At 41.3% G+C, this 17,507-nt stretch overlaps 1 protein-coding gene across 2 annotated transcripts in view; it reads left to right on the forward strand.

Annotated features, from left to right (window-relative positions):
• The first annotated feature begins 11,270 nt into the window (after positions 1 to 11,270).
• rims4 (regulating synaptic membrane exocytosis 4) overlaps positions 11,271 to 17,507 on the forward strand; it is a 68,864-nt gene continuing 62,627 nt past the window's right edge. The window contains exons 1-2 of one of the 2 annotated variants that reach the window (XM_088070078.1): positions 11,271 to 11,365; positions 12,892 to 14,073. In XM_088070078.1, the coding sequence (XP_087926204.1) occupies positions 13,977 to 14,073 (97 nt within the window). In that variant the 5' untranslated portion in view covers positions 11,271 to 11,365; positions 12,892 to 13,976. Of the gene's footprint in view, positions 11,366 to 12,780; positions 14,074 to 17,507 lie in introns of those variants that run through there. The other variant, XM_042510162.2, reaches the window with a different exon arrangement.

Consider the following 17,507-nt stretch of genomic DNA (forward strand, 5'->3'; position numbering starts at 1 on the left):
TTTTAGTGTCGTAATCAGGACAAAAAAACACTGCACAGCGGTATTTGACGACTTCAGAATGAGAATGAGTTGCATGACTGCAGGAGATAAGAAAATAAGAAAATCCAGGCGGGCAGCGTATCTGCAGAATAATATACCGCCACACATTGGGAGTGGGTCACAAATGATATTTGAGAGGGATTACTTTTGTATGAATCAGTACATTGCTTTTTAGAAAAATTCTCCATTGTATATCTTTCAGTCCACTTCAGTTGTTTTCTGTGTTTTTCATTCATTTTTCTCTTTTCACTATTGTCTTCCCGTTTCTTCACTCTCTCTTTCCCTGCCCCACATACACACATACGCACAGTCACATGGCCACAAAATCATTATTTACATCGTCTCTATCTCACATACACACACACACACACACACACACACACACACACACACACACACACACACAGTGAGTGATGCAGCAGATGAAAGGCTGGAATGAGGAATTGAACCTGCGCTCTCCTGGGACCTTTCCAACATGTGATTGGGATTCAGTCTGCAGCAGAGAGAGACCAGGCCCATTAACTAACATGTTCCACTGCGCGCACGCACACACACGCACACACACACACACACACACACACACACACACACACACACACACACACACACATACGTGCTATGACATATACAGTGTGTGTGTTTGTGTGTGTGTGGGCGTGGAGCAGAGCATTTGTAAAACACATTAGAGATGCTGAAAGATTTTACTTCCTCAGTTTCTGGGTCAGAGAAGGGCGAAACAAAGACAGAGAAATGAAAGCAGTTGATATTTGAAGGAGCATTCCCACACTGTTCTAACCTAAATGTAATATCACACAAATGTAATTTATTCTTGATGATTTTAGTTAGTCTTTCAATCCATACATGCAGTGGAGTGAGTTACAGTCAGCTTTCTTCAGTAAGGGGCCGATTAGACTGAGACACATCGCTAGAGAATGTCGCAAAACCATTGTTTTACTTTGGTACAGCGCACCTGCTGGACGCTCCTCTCCTGCTGCTGCGCGACACATTTTTTTCTTTTGGGCGCGGGTAAAAGATAAATATTTTCATCTTTTCAGCTCAAGGCTCAGAGTCACACTGCTTGTCATTGTCACTTTTGGCCACATGCACGCAGTCCTGTTCCACAGGTGCTCCTAGCTGTTTTTCCAGATGTGCCTGCAAGGCGGTTTTGGAGCTGTCATGCCTGGTGCGATGCTTCTCGGCCCCCATGTCCATTTCATCTGTAGTTCAGCACAGTGGTCATGATTTCAGCCTTGAGACCTCATCAATAGTGAGGAGTTTTTAAGCAAAGTGTGATGTGACGGTGTCCAGCCTGATTACATTCTGAACTCATGATACGTGCCGCTTTGTCAGTGCTTTTGACTTAAAAGCACAAAGCCAAAAGGTACCTTTCTCGTGCACATGAGGTACCTCTATCAGGACTGTTCGTAGTTTTAGTATATGCTGCTGGATAGCAGCAGCTGCATCTGCCTGATCACTTGAGAACACAGCTGGACAGCACCTGTTGTGCATCAGGACGGCGTCAGGTTGAAACACTGCCCTTAACGAAGTGATATAAGGAGAGTGAGGTGTGGGAGTGGAGGTGAACTCGGATTTTGATCTGTGAGTTCAGTGTTCGCTTCCCCTCTAAATGTGCCTTCTTTCCCAAAACCTATCTGTCCGTGCCACCATGTGCATTTTTTGACCTTACATTAAATCCCGAAACGTGCAGAACAGATGCAGAAGGATATCTAAAACACAATATTTAGACACAGAGGTCCACTCACAAAGCTGCAATTTGTGACGACTTTGGATGAGAACATGTTGGGGTGTCGCAAATGCAACAGTTTCTTATTTCAATGAAAATCTAACCTACTTTCAGCCACTCCTAAACGCGACAGTCCTCACTGTCCACACTTCTTTGCTGTGGCAATTTCTGTTGGTTTCCTTGTTTACTGTCTGTTTAAAAAGACACATCACTTCCAACTCGTTCTTCTAGATCCAAGTTTACAACTGTATGATAGTCATACTATTGTAAAGTGAAGGGAAAAATGCAAAATGATGTGATATTGTGTGGTCGGCCACATATATAGTATATAAAGCCGAGGGCTGTTTAAAATTTGTCCACAGGCCACAATTGGTCCCCGGGCTGGACTTTGGACATGTCTGTGTGGAAAAGTCAGCAGGGTTCACCCTCTGTAGATCAGGAATGTTTGTGCAAGATTTTGTGACAATCCATCACACAGTTTTATGGATATTTTAGTCTGGACCAACGTGGTGGACTGCCAGGTTGTGACATCTTTAATAAAGCCGAGCTGTGAGCATCACAGCAAATTATCAGTTGTTAAAACAGAATCTCTATAATCACCACCTATAACAAACACATTTCTTTTCCCTCACTGAAACCAAGTCAATACAATCATTACACATTTCTAAACAATCCAGCTTTTGCTTCTCCCATTAAATAAAACCACCGAACTGATAAACGATTGATTTACACCTGACGTCCAGCCTCAGCCTCCGGTTTAACAGGAAATACATCACACTGAGGAAGAGCTGCTTTATTAGGACTTAAAGCAAATTACTCATCTCGTGTTTTAGTGAGATTAAACACATTCCTCTTCTCTGTGATTAGAGATGAGAGGGACAGAGAGGGTGACAGGAGAGGGATGGGAAGATAGAGGTGACAAATGGAGGGGCTAAGAAAGGCAGGAAAGGAGGAGGTTAGAGGTTTGACAAATAAAGATACAGAGCCGTGTGGGGAGGACCGCCGCATCCTCAAAGACAAATCAATGTCACCTCTTTATTTGCATGAACACCGACACACACGCACATGCACACACGGCTGCACATATCACGTGCTGGTACTAAGCTGTTCACCTCCCATGGTTATACACGCCATCAAACAGCACACACACACACACACACACACACACACCCACACACACACACACACACACACACACACACACACACACACACACACACAGAGAAAATACAATTTACAGTTTTTCTACAGCTTAGTCACATTCTCTCTTTTCTGTCTGGTTTATTTGCTCTCATTTCTGTGTGTGTATGTGTTAGTTAATGCTGCCTGTTCTTATTCTGAAGTCGTCAAATACTTTTGCAGTGCTTTTTGCCTAAGATCCCGACACCAAAAGCCTGGGGGACGGCACCTGCTGCAGCAGCATGACACACCGCTGGACGGTGCCAGGTTGAAACGCTGCCGGTAATGACGCAATATATGAACATGACGGTCCCGGGGCATTGTATGGACTTTCATGCTGGAGTCTGGTGTTTGCTTCCTGTCTGAATGTGATGTTTTATTTTTTTTCTCTGCACCTAACCACATGCTTTCTTTTTCTAATCCTTACCATCCTTGCCAGCATGTACATTTGTTGAGACACACACACACACACACACACACACACACACACACACACACACACACACACACACACAGTAGAGGGCTACCTGGTGATCCATCATGACGTGCTTATATAACATTTTTATCCGCCCCCTCCCTGTTTCGGCACATGAAGTCACATACAGACAGAAAAACATGTCATAGAAAGAGGAGCATAAATAAATGTTTCTTTACTTCACACACACAAGCATTCATGTTATCACACATACAAATACACACCCACACACACACACACAGATACACACACACGCATGCTCACAGTCACTGTGGTAGCTCAGTGGAAGTCTTTACCTCTGGCTGCTTAGCCTTCTGTCTCCTCCTGGATGGACCCCAGAGACACAGCGAGAGAGACTGACAGACTGACGTCATATAGTGTGCGTGTGTGTATGTGTGTGTGTGTGCGTGTGTGTGTAGATACTTAGAGAGACAGCATAACTGAGAAGCACAACATTCCCGGCGGATGCATGATTTGAAAAGGGCACATTGTCTGCTGGTCTTTAGAAAAATATGACTTTTCTTCTTCTTTTTTTTCACAGTCATATGCTTTAAATTATTTAAAGACTGTGGAGAATACTGAAAGATGTTTGTAATAAATGTTATATTTTGTCTATTATCTTCAATAGTCGTAGACTTTGGAACATTGTATGAAATAAATCAAACTCTGTGTAACTGCAGAGAAACTTTGAGTTCACTTTGGTCGGTTTCTTTTTCAGAATAACTTTCATCCACTTTCTGCAGTTAGTTTCTTGCAGTCAGTCCTTTGTGGGGTCACTGGGGCGGATTCAGGTTAAGTATTGAATCACAATGTGGGAGAAAGGCAGAGAAACAGTCTGGGGAGGTCACAAGAGCATCACAGTGCAAATCCACATTCCCTGACCGGAAATCAAACCTGGGCCAAGAGCCAAATTTTACCCAGTAGACCACCAACGAGCCAGATCAAGAACATTTTGTACATTTTGCATCTGCACACTGAATATCACAGCCACCAGCATAAATGACACATTCCTCTTTAATCCACACCGTAAAGACTCATTGAACAATACTGATGTGGACGTACTCTGTCAATTTTGGGATAAATCCATGCTCGCTGACCTCATCTGCAAAGGTCTGTTAGTCCTGAACAAGCAGGTGATTGTGAGGAGAGTTTGTTGTGGCTGAGAGCTCAAGGAAATGAACCTGAAATCCACTTGGGTTTTTCTGTGCAGGTCCAAATTCTGTGCAGGTCCAAATCGGAGATTACGTTGCTTGAAGTGATAGCATATAATGGTTTAAAGAAAACTGAAGAAAAGTACTGCAAAACTCAATTGTTATTAGATAAAAGAAAACACATTATGCCAATAAGCTGTCAGTTTCTGCAGCAAACATGTTGCTGCAAAAGAAGGCTTTTGGTGTGTAATATGTACGGTTTTATCTGAACGTCAAGATGAGAAAAAATCCCACAAGATAGATCGAAGTGAGTTTTATGACCCCCTCACACCAAACAGTTGATATCATGGGAGCTTGCACCAACTGAGGTAAAAACTTATGATTTTATTCTGGAATTGGATGTTTGTCTGTAAAAGTGAAACTGCTTTAAAAATAAATAAATAAATAAACAAACAAATAAATAAATAAATAAAAAAACAAAACTAATAATATATAGACATTAATCAACATTTCAGTAAATGTGCCATTGTTACCATCTGAAACCTGTAAAATGATAAAATTCACCCTTCATTTGGTGTAACGCCGCATAACAAAAATCAGAAATTTCACTGAAGATAGATTACATTTTTGTCAAAATATAATCAATAGAGCTAAATACTGAGATGCAAAAAGAAAATAGAAGATATGGATATGAGTGTGTGTGAGTGTGTGTGTGTGTGTGTGTGTGTGTGTGTGTGTGTGTGTGTGTGTGTGTGTGTGTGTGTAAAATTGGACATGAGAAATAGTGACAGAAAAGTGATGAAGACGATGAGAAAAAGAATAAGAGACACTTAGACCTGCTCTACTCATAAAAGTTTCAGTGTTAATACCCAGCGAGGCAGGATTATGATGGACTAACACAGATTCAATTGCATAATCTCAGTGGACTACATGGCTCTGTGTGTGTGTGTGTGTGTGTGTGTGTGTGTGTGTGTGTGTGTGTGTGGCTTAGAGTTGTAGTGAAAAATAACCAATCTGTCCACTGACTGAGACCCTTTCCTGTTATCTTTCATCTCTCCTCTCCTGTCTCTGTATTTCCATCTTCGTCCATCAGTTTCTGTGTCGTCTCTTTAAATTCACGCCGTTAGGAAACGTCTCCATGTCCTCAGTGTGTTCCTCAATTATTTCTTTCCCTCTCCCATTCACTCTCTCTTCCTCTCTGGGTGGTCTTGTCATCTCCCATCAGTGTCAGCTGATCCTGACGTTGCTACTGCGACTCGAGTTAGTTGCCTTGGCAACGCCCCGGTTTGGGTGGGTGAGCAGCCGAGCAGGCAGGCGGCAGAGACGTGACCTTTATGTCCTGATCAGACTGTCCAGGTCAAGGTTCTGCTCTATTACTTGATTTAGGTGTTACCTAAAATTATTTCACATGTGCTGTTTTAATTAAAAGGATGAGCAGAAATGGGAAAACCTGATGAAGAAAGGACTTTTAAATTCATTAGTGTGTAGGATTTAGGGGGATGTATTAGCAGAAATGGAATATGATATAATTGGTATTTTCTTTAGTTTATAATCACTTGAAAATAAAAACTGTTGTGTTTTATTTGCCTTAGAATGAGCTGTTAATGTCTACATAGGAAATTGACATGTTGCACCGCTTCAGTAGCTGCTTTCTACAGTAGCCCAGAAGGGTCAAACCAAACACTGGCTCCAGATACAGCCATTCACATTTTTCGCCAGTCATCATAGTGAGAACCCAGCTGCAGTGAGCAGTGCTGGAGTTACAATGTGTGTGATGTGAAAGCGCTTTATTCAGTTTTTATAGCGTTTTGAATCCGTTTGTTTTGGAGAGGAAGTGACCTTTGTGGATAACCTCTTGAAAACCTCTTGAATGTCTTGATTTTAAGTTATCTGAGAAAAAAGGTGACTTCACATTAGCATGTGCTTGACTAGCTGCATGCAGCAACATGCCAAAGTGCATCAGAAAAATATAGATTTTTAAACTGAAACAGCATTATTTGGTTTTCGATTGGTTTAAAATCACAGTGTCTGTTTGTTTTTGAAAAGAGGAGACCTGTATGGATAATTGAGTTCATGGTAAAAACCTCCTGAATGTCTGGATCTGAAAAAAGTGAGCATGCTTTAACTTATGAGAGAAAAGAGGTGAGCAGCCCGTCTCTGAGATGCCAAACCGGAGATGAACTGATTTGTAACTTGAAATTGTTTTTTTCAGTGTTTATAGCTGTTTTAATCACCTGATTTTTTTTTTTTTTTTTTTTTTGGAGAGGAGGAGACCTCTGTGAACAATTTGGCTCACTATAAAAACCTTCTAATTAATGAACATTAAAGAAATTCTCGCTGTGAGAGGCCCCAAAACTTGCAAGAAATTAGAAGAAAGCTACAAGAAAATAACCTGAAAATAAGCACAAAAAGGAAAGGGAGAAAAACAACAATCAAACAAACAAACAAGAAAATTACCCACAAAAAGCACAGAAAACAAACAAAAAAAATAAATATGATTTTGATCAGATTTTTTTTCTGCAACATAATTTTGAATGTACAATTATGCTCATGGTGATTGTAATGATTTTAAACACAGTTGCCTGGACATTTTTATTTATTTATTTTTTTTGCATTTTAAAGGCCATTCCTTGCAAAGATGGTTTTCGCCTTTTCTCCCCATGTTTTTGAAACAAATCAAACCAGTTTGCTCAGTTTCAAAGGGTTAAAGGCATCTGAATGCAGCGCAAGAAAACTGATGTGAATGATGTCAGGTGATATCTGGGAACTGTTCAGAAATATAAAAGCAATTTTCATTTTAGCTTCGCCTGCCTGAAAGGTAATACATGTTTTTAAATTTACATCTTACACCTAACATGTTATTTTTTTTTATTTCTGATGTTTGAGCTGTTTGAGTGTCACAACAACAACAACACAAAAAACGTTATTTTTTCCAAACTATATGTCTATTTTTTCTGATTTATTGTAAATACTAGAAGAAAAAGGGTCTTTGGGGAAATATCAGAGGTGCAGCTCCAGCGCTCAGCTGCTGGAGGGGCGTGTCTGTGTGTGATTGACAGCAGCTGGAAGAGCAAGAGTTAACAAACTTCAGCGTAACGTACAAGCCTCGTGCTGTCAGCCTGTTAGCAGTGATATTAAAAAGAAAGGACCAAACCAGCATCTAACCGAGCAAACTGACATTTGCAGGTATGTTCAGCTGCTGTTTGATGAGCTGAAGCTGAGAAGCTAATTAGCTATTTAGCTGGCAAGTGCAGCGCTCGTGCTAATAATGGTGCTAACTGTGCACCTTTTCCCAGGTGACTGTGTGTTTGGTCGCTCGCTCGTGAGAGCCAAAGGTGCAGGACAGGATGTGTGGTCATGTCTGTGAGTTAAGTAAGGAGAGTTTTTTTTGCAGGTAAGCTAATGTCGGATGTTGTTAGGAGTCTGTGGCTCCTGTTTGTAGCAGGCTGCTTTGTCAACAGACCTGCAATGCTCAGTTTTTGCAGGCTGACAGGAGCCAGGGGCCAGCTTCAGCAGCCTCCTGCATGTTTCCAGGATTTCACAACGTTTCGAGCATTTTAGGACACTTCTAGGATTTTCTGCAGTTTGTTTGATTTCCGTACAATTCCAGAACATAAAAATATGTCTAGGTTTTTTGGACATTTCTCTGGTTTTATGATGCTTCTAGGATTTAGGATATTTTTAGAATTTAATGTTTTTTTGTTTTTTTTTAGGATTTTAGCATGTTTCTGAGGTTTTACCCCATATCAAGAGATTTCAGCAGGTTTCTAGAATTGGAGGACGATTCTAAGATTTTAGGACCTTTCTAAGATTTTAGGATGTTTGCAAGATATTTGTACATTTCCAGGACTTTTAAGGACATTTCTAGGATTTTCTGATACTTCTAGGATTTAGGATATTTCTAAGGCTTTAGTGCGTTACTGATTTTAGGATGTTTGTTGGATTTTTGTGCATTTTTAGGACTTTAAAATATGTCTAGGTGTTAAGGACATTTCTCTGATTTTAGGAAGTTTCTAGGATTTAAGCACATTTCTAGGATTTTAGCATGTTTCTGGGATTTTAGGACCTTTCTAGGATTTTAGGATGTTTGCAAGATATTTGTACATTTCCAGGACTTAAAGATGTCTCTAGGTTTCTTTTAGGACATTTCTAGGATTTTCTGATACTTCTAGGATTTAGGATATTTCTAAGACTTTAGTGCGTTACTGATTTTAGGATGTTTGTTGGATTTTTGTACATTTATAGGACTTAAAAATATGTCTAGGGTTTAAGGACATTTCTCTGATTTTAGGAAGTTTCTAGGATTTTAGCATGTTTCTGGGATTTTAGGATGTTGAAAGGATATTTAGGTATTTCTTGGATTTTAGGAAATTAGGGGCTTGGCCAGGACCTCTGTTTGGGGGGATAATCCACTGGAACTTTTTTTTTGTTAAACAAGCTCTATTTTTATGCTGTTTCATGCACTCTGGCACCTTATGTATACTAAAAGTACAAAAAACTATTCCCGCTGTGAATCACTTTGGTCTGCAGGCTATAAGTTGAGTATCACTGGTATTTATGTTGTAGCCTAAAAAACATGCCATTTACTTTTCAGTAGGACTAAAACACTAAATAAATAGACAGGCAGGAACAATTACAGATACAGAGAAATAAAAAAAAACTCACAAAATAACCACCACGGCAGAAAAAAAAAAGATCAGCAAATGAAACTCACAGAGAGAAACAGACAAATAAAGACAACAATGGGTGTAGTGGTAGAAATAAAAACTGACAGACAAGAAATCAGATTCATATGGACAGTGAGAGGAGACAGTAGAAGGACTGGCAGGTGGACAAACTGGAATGAAAATGCCGCTGATGATAGCAGGGGGAAAACAGAGGACAGAGTGTGACAGAGGAGCAGATGGAGGGAAAAGGCAGGGAGGCAGAGAGACAAGCGGTGACATGAAAAAGGCGGAGACAGAGACTGAGGCAGGTACTTGTGGTAAAAGGTCAGTGCTCCTGTGATAAGGCGTGCTTGGACAGCATGCTCACAGCGAGCGGCCGAACGCTTGTCAACACGATACCAGTGCACTTCACTGGCCACAGTACACTCAGCAGAGCACACAAGGACAGACGCATCGCAGTGTAAAGAGCCTTTTACGAAGCACCGGCAGGCTGCTGACTGAACTTTACACAAACATGCACCCCAAATAAGACAAGGGCTGTATAAAAAAGGCCAGTGGGTAAAAAGATTTGCTGTCCCAGAGCAAAGATTATGATATGTCTGCACAGAGTTGATAAGCTGTTTATCACCAATTACAAAAATGATTTGCTGCTGATATTGACTTTTACAGAATCTTTTTTTCGGGCCTGTATTTGCTGAATGTCCAAAATGTGAACTGATGTCAACAGTGGAAGGAGGACAATGGTACATTCCTCTGTCTCATAGCCCATACTAATGCAACAAAGAAATAGATAAATAGAAATTAGACTGACAAAGCAGGATTTTCAAACAATGTCTCAGCATTAACAAGTGAGTAAAAAATAAACAATTTAAAAAACACAAAAATACATCCATAGATATTTGAATTGTGTATTTAAATGAAGTTAAAGGTCCAGTGTGAAGGGTTTAGGTCAGTGATACTCACCTTATGGCCTTCAGACCAAATCTGGCCCCAACAGCATGAAAGGTGGCCCCCCAAAGACACTGGGAATTGTTTTTGTACTTTCAGTATACCTATGGTGCCAAAATAGAGCTTTTTTATTTACAAAAAATGACAGAGGTCCTAGCTAAACCCCTACTGTCCCAGAAATATCCTAAAATCCTGTCCTAAAACCCTAGAAGTGTCTTAAACTGCTAGAAATCGCCTAAAATCCTTAAACTGTTCTAAAATCATAGAAATGCCATACAACCGTACAAATGTCCTTAAATCTGAGAAATGTCCCAAAAATTAGAAATGTGCTATAATCATTTAAATGTCCTGAAATCTAAGACTAAGGTGTAATTTTTGTACCTTTATTGAGCCGCTCTTGCAGCCCCTTCTCACTTCCAACTCGACACCAACTCAAAGAGGCATCTTTTGCGGCAGTATAATACGCACCAGTGCGTCAGTTTTCGAGGCAGCAGGCGGCAGCCGAACTCGTCAAATACCACCACGTGGGCATTAGATGTTGGTGTGAGACACGGACATACAGAGGCACCTTTTGCGGTGGTATACCAATGATGAATGTCCAAAACAGACACAGAACGTGAAGTTTACCATGTTGTTTCTACAGTAGCCCAGAGCAGACAAACCAAACACTGGCTGGAGTGTTGTGGTAGTTGATGAGGTGGATGCACTACTAGATAAATGTGTAATATGGACAAATAAGGACAAAATGAATGCAAAGTATGAACAGGAGTTTGCATCTGTTTCTGTATCTAACACTGAGCGTTAATGAGCCCTTAGTCATGTTACACATGTGGCGACAAACTAGCTTTTCACTCCACGTCTGTTCTTTCTGCATGTGCGTGTATTTGTACAGGTTGAACTGTGCAGTGTGCCTGTTTGTTTTGATTCTGCGTGTGTGTGTGTGTGTGTTTGTGCACGTGCGTGTGTCCCCTATGGCTTCCATCTATGGAAGCAGAGAGATGAATGGAGCCCTGTGAAGCACCGTTAATTACACAGCCCATCTCCTCCCTCCTCTCCTCTCTGCTTCACAGAAAACAAGACGAACAGAAAAGAGCAGAGGGAAACGGTGCACAACATGGAGACGAAGACAGACAGAGACACACAAGGAGGAAGGGAAGAAGAGGTGAGAACGAGGGAGGAGTACGCTAAGAATAAACGGACAGAGAGAATAAACAAAGCCAGACATGAAAGATAAAATTATTCTACACAGGAGGGGACACCAACTGGCTGACAGCGATCAATCTGTCAATCTATTCAAGTCCCATGTTAAATTATATCCCTCCAGTCTGAACTGAATGCTCTCATTTATTTATGTGAGGACTGTTTTTGCAGCCTGTTTTCATCACAAAGTCGTCAAAGACTATGGGAGGGAGTCACCAGACACCTGAAGATACGATACATTAGTCGCAATACAATATTATTGCGTAATATTATCGCATCATCTCACCATGTGCTTTTGTTGACATCATGGTAACGCCATCCCAGAATGTCAACAGCACACAGAGAAGAAAACCTAGAGCATTATATGTAGACGTGGTAGTCCACTGCAAAATGGCAAAAATTTGACGATTTGGGATGAAAACGTGTTGGTCCACCCGAGCTGATCGCAGCAGCAGGCACAGCGCAGCCTGTATCGAAAACGTCCCAGAGGCCAAAAATAAAAAGTGCGCCTGGTCTATTTTTAACTGAGCCATGTCGCACGGAGCAGGTTGAACTTCCCTGCTGACGAGCACTGTAAGTCAAATATTTAACAGGTAAAACTGCAAAATCGGGGGTCGGAGCAGTCTTGCCTTTAGGCCAATTTTGAAGGTAGTAACATCGCCAAAACAATATCTGTATGAATGGGACAGCTGGCAGCATGATACACTAAAGCCAACTGTCTGTGTATCATGCTGCCACAGCAGGGGCTGTACGGGCGTGTGATATGATATGATGACACGGCGAACCGTTCTGTCAAGCCGTGTTCTTACGCCTTCCAGCAGCATATCATGCAGACACGAAAGGTGGCTTTTGGAGTCGGGATCTTACGCAAACCCGGCGGTATTTGCTGACTTTGGAGTAAGAACGGGGTCGGGTGGATGTGTGGCAGAGATCTGCACCCCACTGAGTGTACCTTTCCAGTTTTTACGGTGCTTTAGGTTCACCTCGAGAAAATGTAACCACACATGTTTTTAACCACACGTATCTGAGGTCAAATATTCTGCTTCACAGAAATATAGGGTACGGCATTGTTAAGCATTTGAACACCTTTTTGAGCTTTGATTTGTGTATTTCTGATGATCTTGTTTCGCAAAAAGGTAGGTGACCACGGATATCGTGAGACACAGGGCGATGGAGAGAGCAAGAGAGACATTGTAAACTTGTCCTGTCCTGCATTGCCTCCACTGTCCCCAAGCCACACCCATATTCCCTCGTCCACATTTTGATTGGTCGGGCTGCCAGCAACAGTCTGCTCTCCATCCCCTCTGTTTCCCCCTCCGCTCCCTCTCTCTCCTCTCCCCTCCCTTTCCCCCTGCTCTCTCTCTCGTTCGCTCTCCGTGCAGCTCGCCACTGAATGAATCCAGTCAGACACAAGCTGTTAAACAGCACAGCCTCTCTCTCTTTCTCCCTCATCATCTCTTGCTCTCTCTCTGTCCTTTCCTGTCTCAGGAGCAGACAGTCAGTGGAGCATCGGCACGGCAGCGAAACCACACAGGACCGACGGCGGAGAGAAGAGGACAGCAAACCTGGCTGACAGCACCACAACATTAAGAACATTGACAACGGTGAATTAACTGTAATGCAGTTCAGATCAAAGCAGAAGCAACAGATTGCCCCCAGTTGCAATTGTTGCTGCAACTGATGCTCTCCCGGTGGACCTGGGCTCCGAAACGAAGCTGATTTGCAACAGCTCCAGCAGCCGACGTCTCCTGGGTTTTTGCAGTTTATCAGTGTGAAAGAAATGCTTTTGCGTGAGGAAATGACAACGCTGAGTAACGAAAAGCTTTGATTCAGTCGGGAAGCAACAAGCTGGGCGTCAACATCACCTCTACCACCAGCGTCTCCTCCCATCTTCCTGCCTTAAACGGGATCCGGAGAAGACCAGGCATCCGAGCTGTGAATGCACAAACAGGAGGAGGATGTTAGACTGACGTGCAGAGAGCAGAGTTTAGGGAGTTTTGCTCTGAAACTAAGAGAGCAAGATCAGGGTTTGTTGGCGTGAAGAAGGAGGGAAGACGGACAACCAGACAACAATAAGTCCATCAGACTGTCACCTGGACTTCTGAGGATAACGAGGGATGAAGAGGAGGACGTACGCCAGCGTCAGCTTTAGTGCAGAAGCAAAACAAGAATCTGAAAACTAGAGCAGAAATGACAGGAAGAGAACGATTCAACTCTGCTCTGCACAGATAGATAAAGAATAAACAAGGATTCATCCGAACATTTAACTTCACCTCAAGTGAGCAACCAACTCTCACTTCTAAAGGATGTACGTGCACCACCGGAGCTCGCATTTTGTCTAACGTAAAGACAAAACATCAAATCTTCGTGCTGCAACTAAGTTTTTGCACCGATTTTATTCGGTGTGAGGCACCTCTGGGGTTCTCGCTCGACTCTTCTTTTCGGGGTGAGGTGGATCTGCCGTCGGGGGCAGCTGACAGCCATCCAAGACGCCGCGAGCCGTACTCCGCGTGAAGAATGCCCAGCCGCGCTTGGCCAAGCCGGCCGACCCGGGGCCGACGGCGGGCCTCTACATGGAGCGGTCGCAGAGTCGCATCAGCCTGTCCGCGTCCTTCGAGGCCCTCGCCATCTACTTCCCCTGCATGAATTCCTTCGACGAGGATGATGGGGGTGAGTGGGACTGACACACACACACACACACACACACACACACACACACACACACACACACACACACAGTGAGAGTGTTGGAGGCATGCATAAAACATTGAATACAAGGCGTGTGTTATTTGTCACCTGTCTGCACGTCACGTGGTGTGTTATTTAAATCTGTCAGGGCTCAGAGAGACACATGTCAACATGTGCATGTCCTGCAGAAAACTTGCAAACTGTTTATGTTTACCATTTATCTTGGTAGATCCAAAATGTGCATTTTTTGATGCATTTTTTTATTTTCTAATCGATCCCGTGCTTCAACCCAAGAAAAATACTCTGTATACTAAACACAAAATGTGTTAAACAATGATACTAACATTTAGTGCTGAAACAGTTACGATGAATCGATAATACTCGATTATTCGTTTGTCACGCAGAAACACTCTTGGTTCAGCTCCTCTGATGAGATCATTTGCTGTTTTTTTCTCTGTTTTATGCCACATTTAAAATGAATATTTCTGGACGAAACAATCAATCTACCGGGTACACAAAGTTATGGAACACCTGGAAAAGTCATAGAATTTCACAATTACATTTGCCTTGAAAAGTCATGGACTTGGTAAAAATCATTGTACATTTTGGAAAAATCATAGATTTTTGTTGTGTGTGATAAAAATTGTTACAGTAAACGTCCATGGATAACTTTCAGCATAATGAAAAACAACAACTTTACTTTCTGCAGCTGCTGGCGTAACATAGCTCTAATATGCACCGATGCAGCATTTTGTTGGCCGTCACATTTGTGTCTTCATTTTCTCCAAACTGTAAGAAGAAACTATTTGTTTTCATATAAAAAGTTAGTATCCTGGCTGCCTTATCGTCTTGTCCCTCTGTTCATATACGCCAGCTAGCTGAAAATATGTTTACTAGAGTTTCCATCTGATATGGACGCGTTTTTATTATAAAGAATATTAATATTGCTAGTACAAAACAAACTTTTGGTAGCCTCCTAAAATAATAAATCAATTGCTTTTTATTCCACTAGGTACTTTTAGAAAATAAATTATTAAATTGAGATGGACAGACTCTTTATCCTTTACTTTATCTTTTTAGATGTTGTCCTTTTGGAACATAATTTGCAGTTTAAAAAAATGTTATAAATCGCAATATATGACAACATGTTATTGCAATATATATTGTAAAAATTTCAACAATGCAATAATGTTATAGCGTGACTTAAGTATCGTGATAATATTGTATCATATCATATGTGTATAGTATGTGTGTGTGTGTGTGTGTGTGTGTGTGTCTGTAAAGAGAGAGAGAGAGAAACTGTGCACACCTTTGTGGTTATGTCAGGTTCGCTATGATGAGATTGTCAGTGGGATCAAGTTTTTCTTCAAATCGGGGGCATCAGATGATGTAATTTTGCTCTCAACTGGTATTATTGCTACATGACATTACTCCTGATTTCCTGTCATACTAATCCTGAATGAAAACCTGCATTTCCAGATTGTCTGTCCCACACAAATTGAGGTAAAGGATAAAATTATATTGTATGCTTACAAAAGTTTTATAAGGATGCGTGTTTGCAGGTTTTAACTGATAATGTTTGTACAGGCGAGGGTTAAGTAGGTCACAGAGTTTCTAAAAACACAACACACAGTGGAATTCAGGCAACTTCTCCAGCAGCCAAGTCGCAAGAAAAAGTTGCTGGCATTATAGATTTAAACAAACCATTAAAACTTAAAACTGTACATTTTGTATGTATCATATGAACCTTTTTTGAAGTGATGTAGTTTATGAGCTGTTGCTGAAAGTTTCAACGTTTCTGCTGCATAATAATATATAAAAATGTAACAAATCAATGGTTTGCAGAAAGGCACAATCCCAACATTTTCTTTGCCAATTTGGGTAATTTTAGACAACTCAATTAATCCCGCCAGGGGCAATTCGTTTTTACAGCTTGCTGTGTACACATGCAGACAACATGATGACATATAAACAGATTAGTAATTATTACAAAATAAAAATAAATTCAAATTCAGTGGAATAAATGAATCCACAAATGGAATAGAGTTAAGTTTGATTGTCTATTAAAAATAAAAACAATAAAACCAATAAAAAAATAGAGAGAGAGTTTAAAAAACTGATTGCAGACGGAATAAAAGATAAGAAATGTCTTACAAGCGGGTAAAACGTAACGACGCCCTGATAGCAACAGAGAAAATTCACCTGCAGAAACGTTTCCAGAAGAAGCTAAAACACTTGTCACATTCTGGAGGATTTGTTGATTGCAAAAAGTCCCTTTGTGGACACTCCTTTGATCTGAGAGCAGATTTTAACAATGCTGCTCAGACTGTTTCTGTCTTCAGTGTGAGACTGTGAAACCAGCAGATAAATGAAAAACACAAGGAGGCTCTAAATAAAAGATTGATCAAAACAGCAGAGGATGATGGGACTGACTGAAAAGGAATTTATTTTGTGAGTAAGGTGGATTCTCTGTTGCCCTCGCTTCACAATAACTGCTCCTCCAACATGTTCTCATCACAAGTCATCACATGTTGCCGCTTTGCAGTGGAGTTACATGTCTACGTATTACGCTCCAGGTATCCTTCTGCGTCTGCTGTTGATGTTCAGGGAGCTACAGTGATGTCAACACAAGCACATGGTGGGACGATGCTGCACGTGGTTATGTTTAGGCAACGGTTTATCCGGTTTGAAAACATACAGGGGTGGTGGAAGTTTGCAACTGTTCTCATGACTGGTGTGGTTAACAGATTGCTAATGAAGTGCGATTTTTTATTTTTTCATTTTAAAGCTTTCTAACTTAAAACAGTTGATCTCAGGTTGTCAACTTAACAAAGAGTCGTCACATGGCATCATGGGTAGCAGCTGTAAGATGCGACAACATCGTCTTTAGCAACATTTTCCATCGCATGTTTTTGTGTTCACAGCACAGCTAACGTTAATCACAGCAACAGAAACTAGAAAAATATGTTTTCTTGAGTTTAGCAACACAGAGAGAGAGAGAGTGTGTGTGTGTGTGTGTGTGTGAGAGTGTGTGTCTGTGTGTGTGAGAGTGTGTGTGTTTGTGTGTGTGTGTGTGTGTGTGTGTGTGTGGCGGTTAGGTTTCTTACCATAACAATTCGGAACTGCTCGAGTGTTGGCACTCACTTAACAAACAAGTAGGGCTGGGCGTTATGGACAAAATTCTTAACGCGATAATTTTTTTCATATCAGTCGATATCGTTATATATCACGATATACATCAAATCACTATTTCTGTCAAGCTTAAAGACAGAGAAAATCATATTCAGCTTGAGTTATAGTGGAACTATAGAGAGGAATATTCCCCAAAATGTCAGGAAGCAGCAGCTACAGAACAGTCCCTAAGTAACGGCTCTGCTGTGATCTCTGCAGATTTACATGTCGTTCTGCTTGTTGTT

The sequence above is a fragment of the Plectropomus leopardus genome, chromosome 2 (assembly GCF_026936395.1).
Source record: "Plectropomus leopardus strain MGB_pleo_1.0 chromosome 2, ASM2693639v1, whole genome shotgun sequence".
Taxonomy (NCBI): domain Eukaryota; kingdom Metazoa; phylum Chordata; class Actinopteri; order Perciformes; family Serranidae; genus Plectropomus; species Plectropomus leopardus.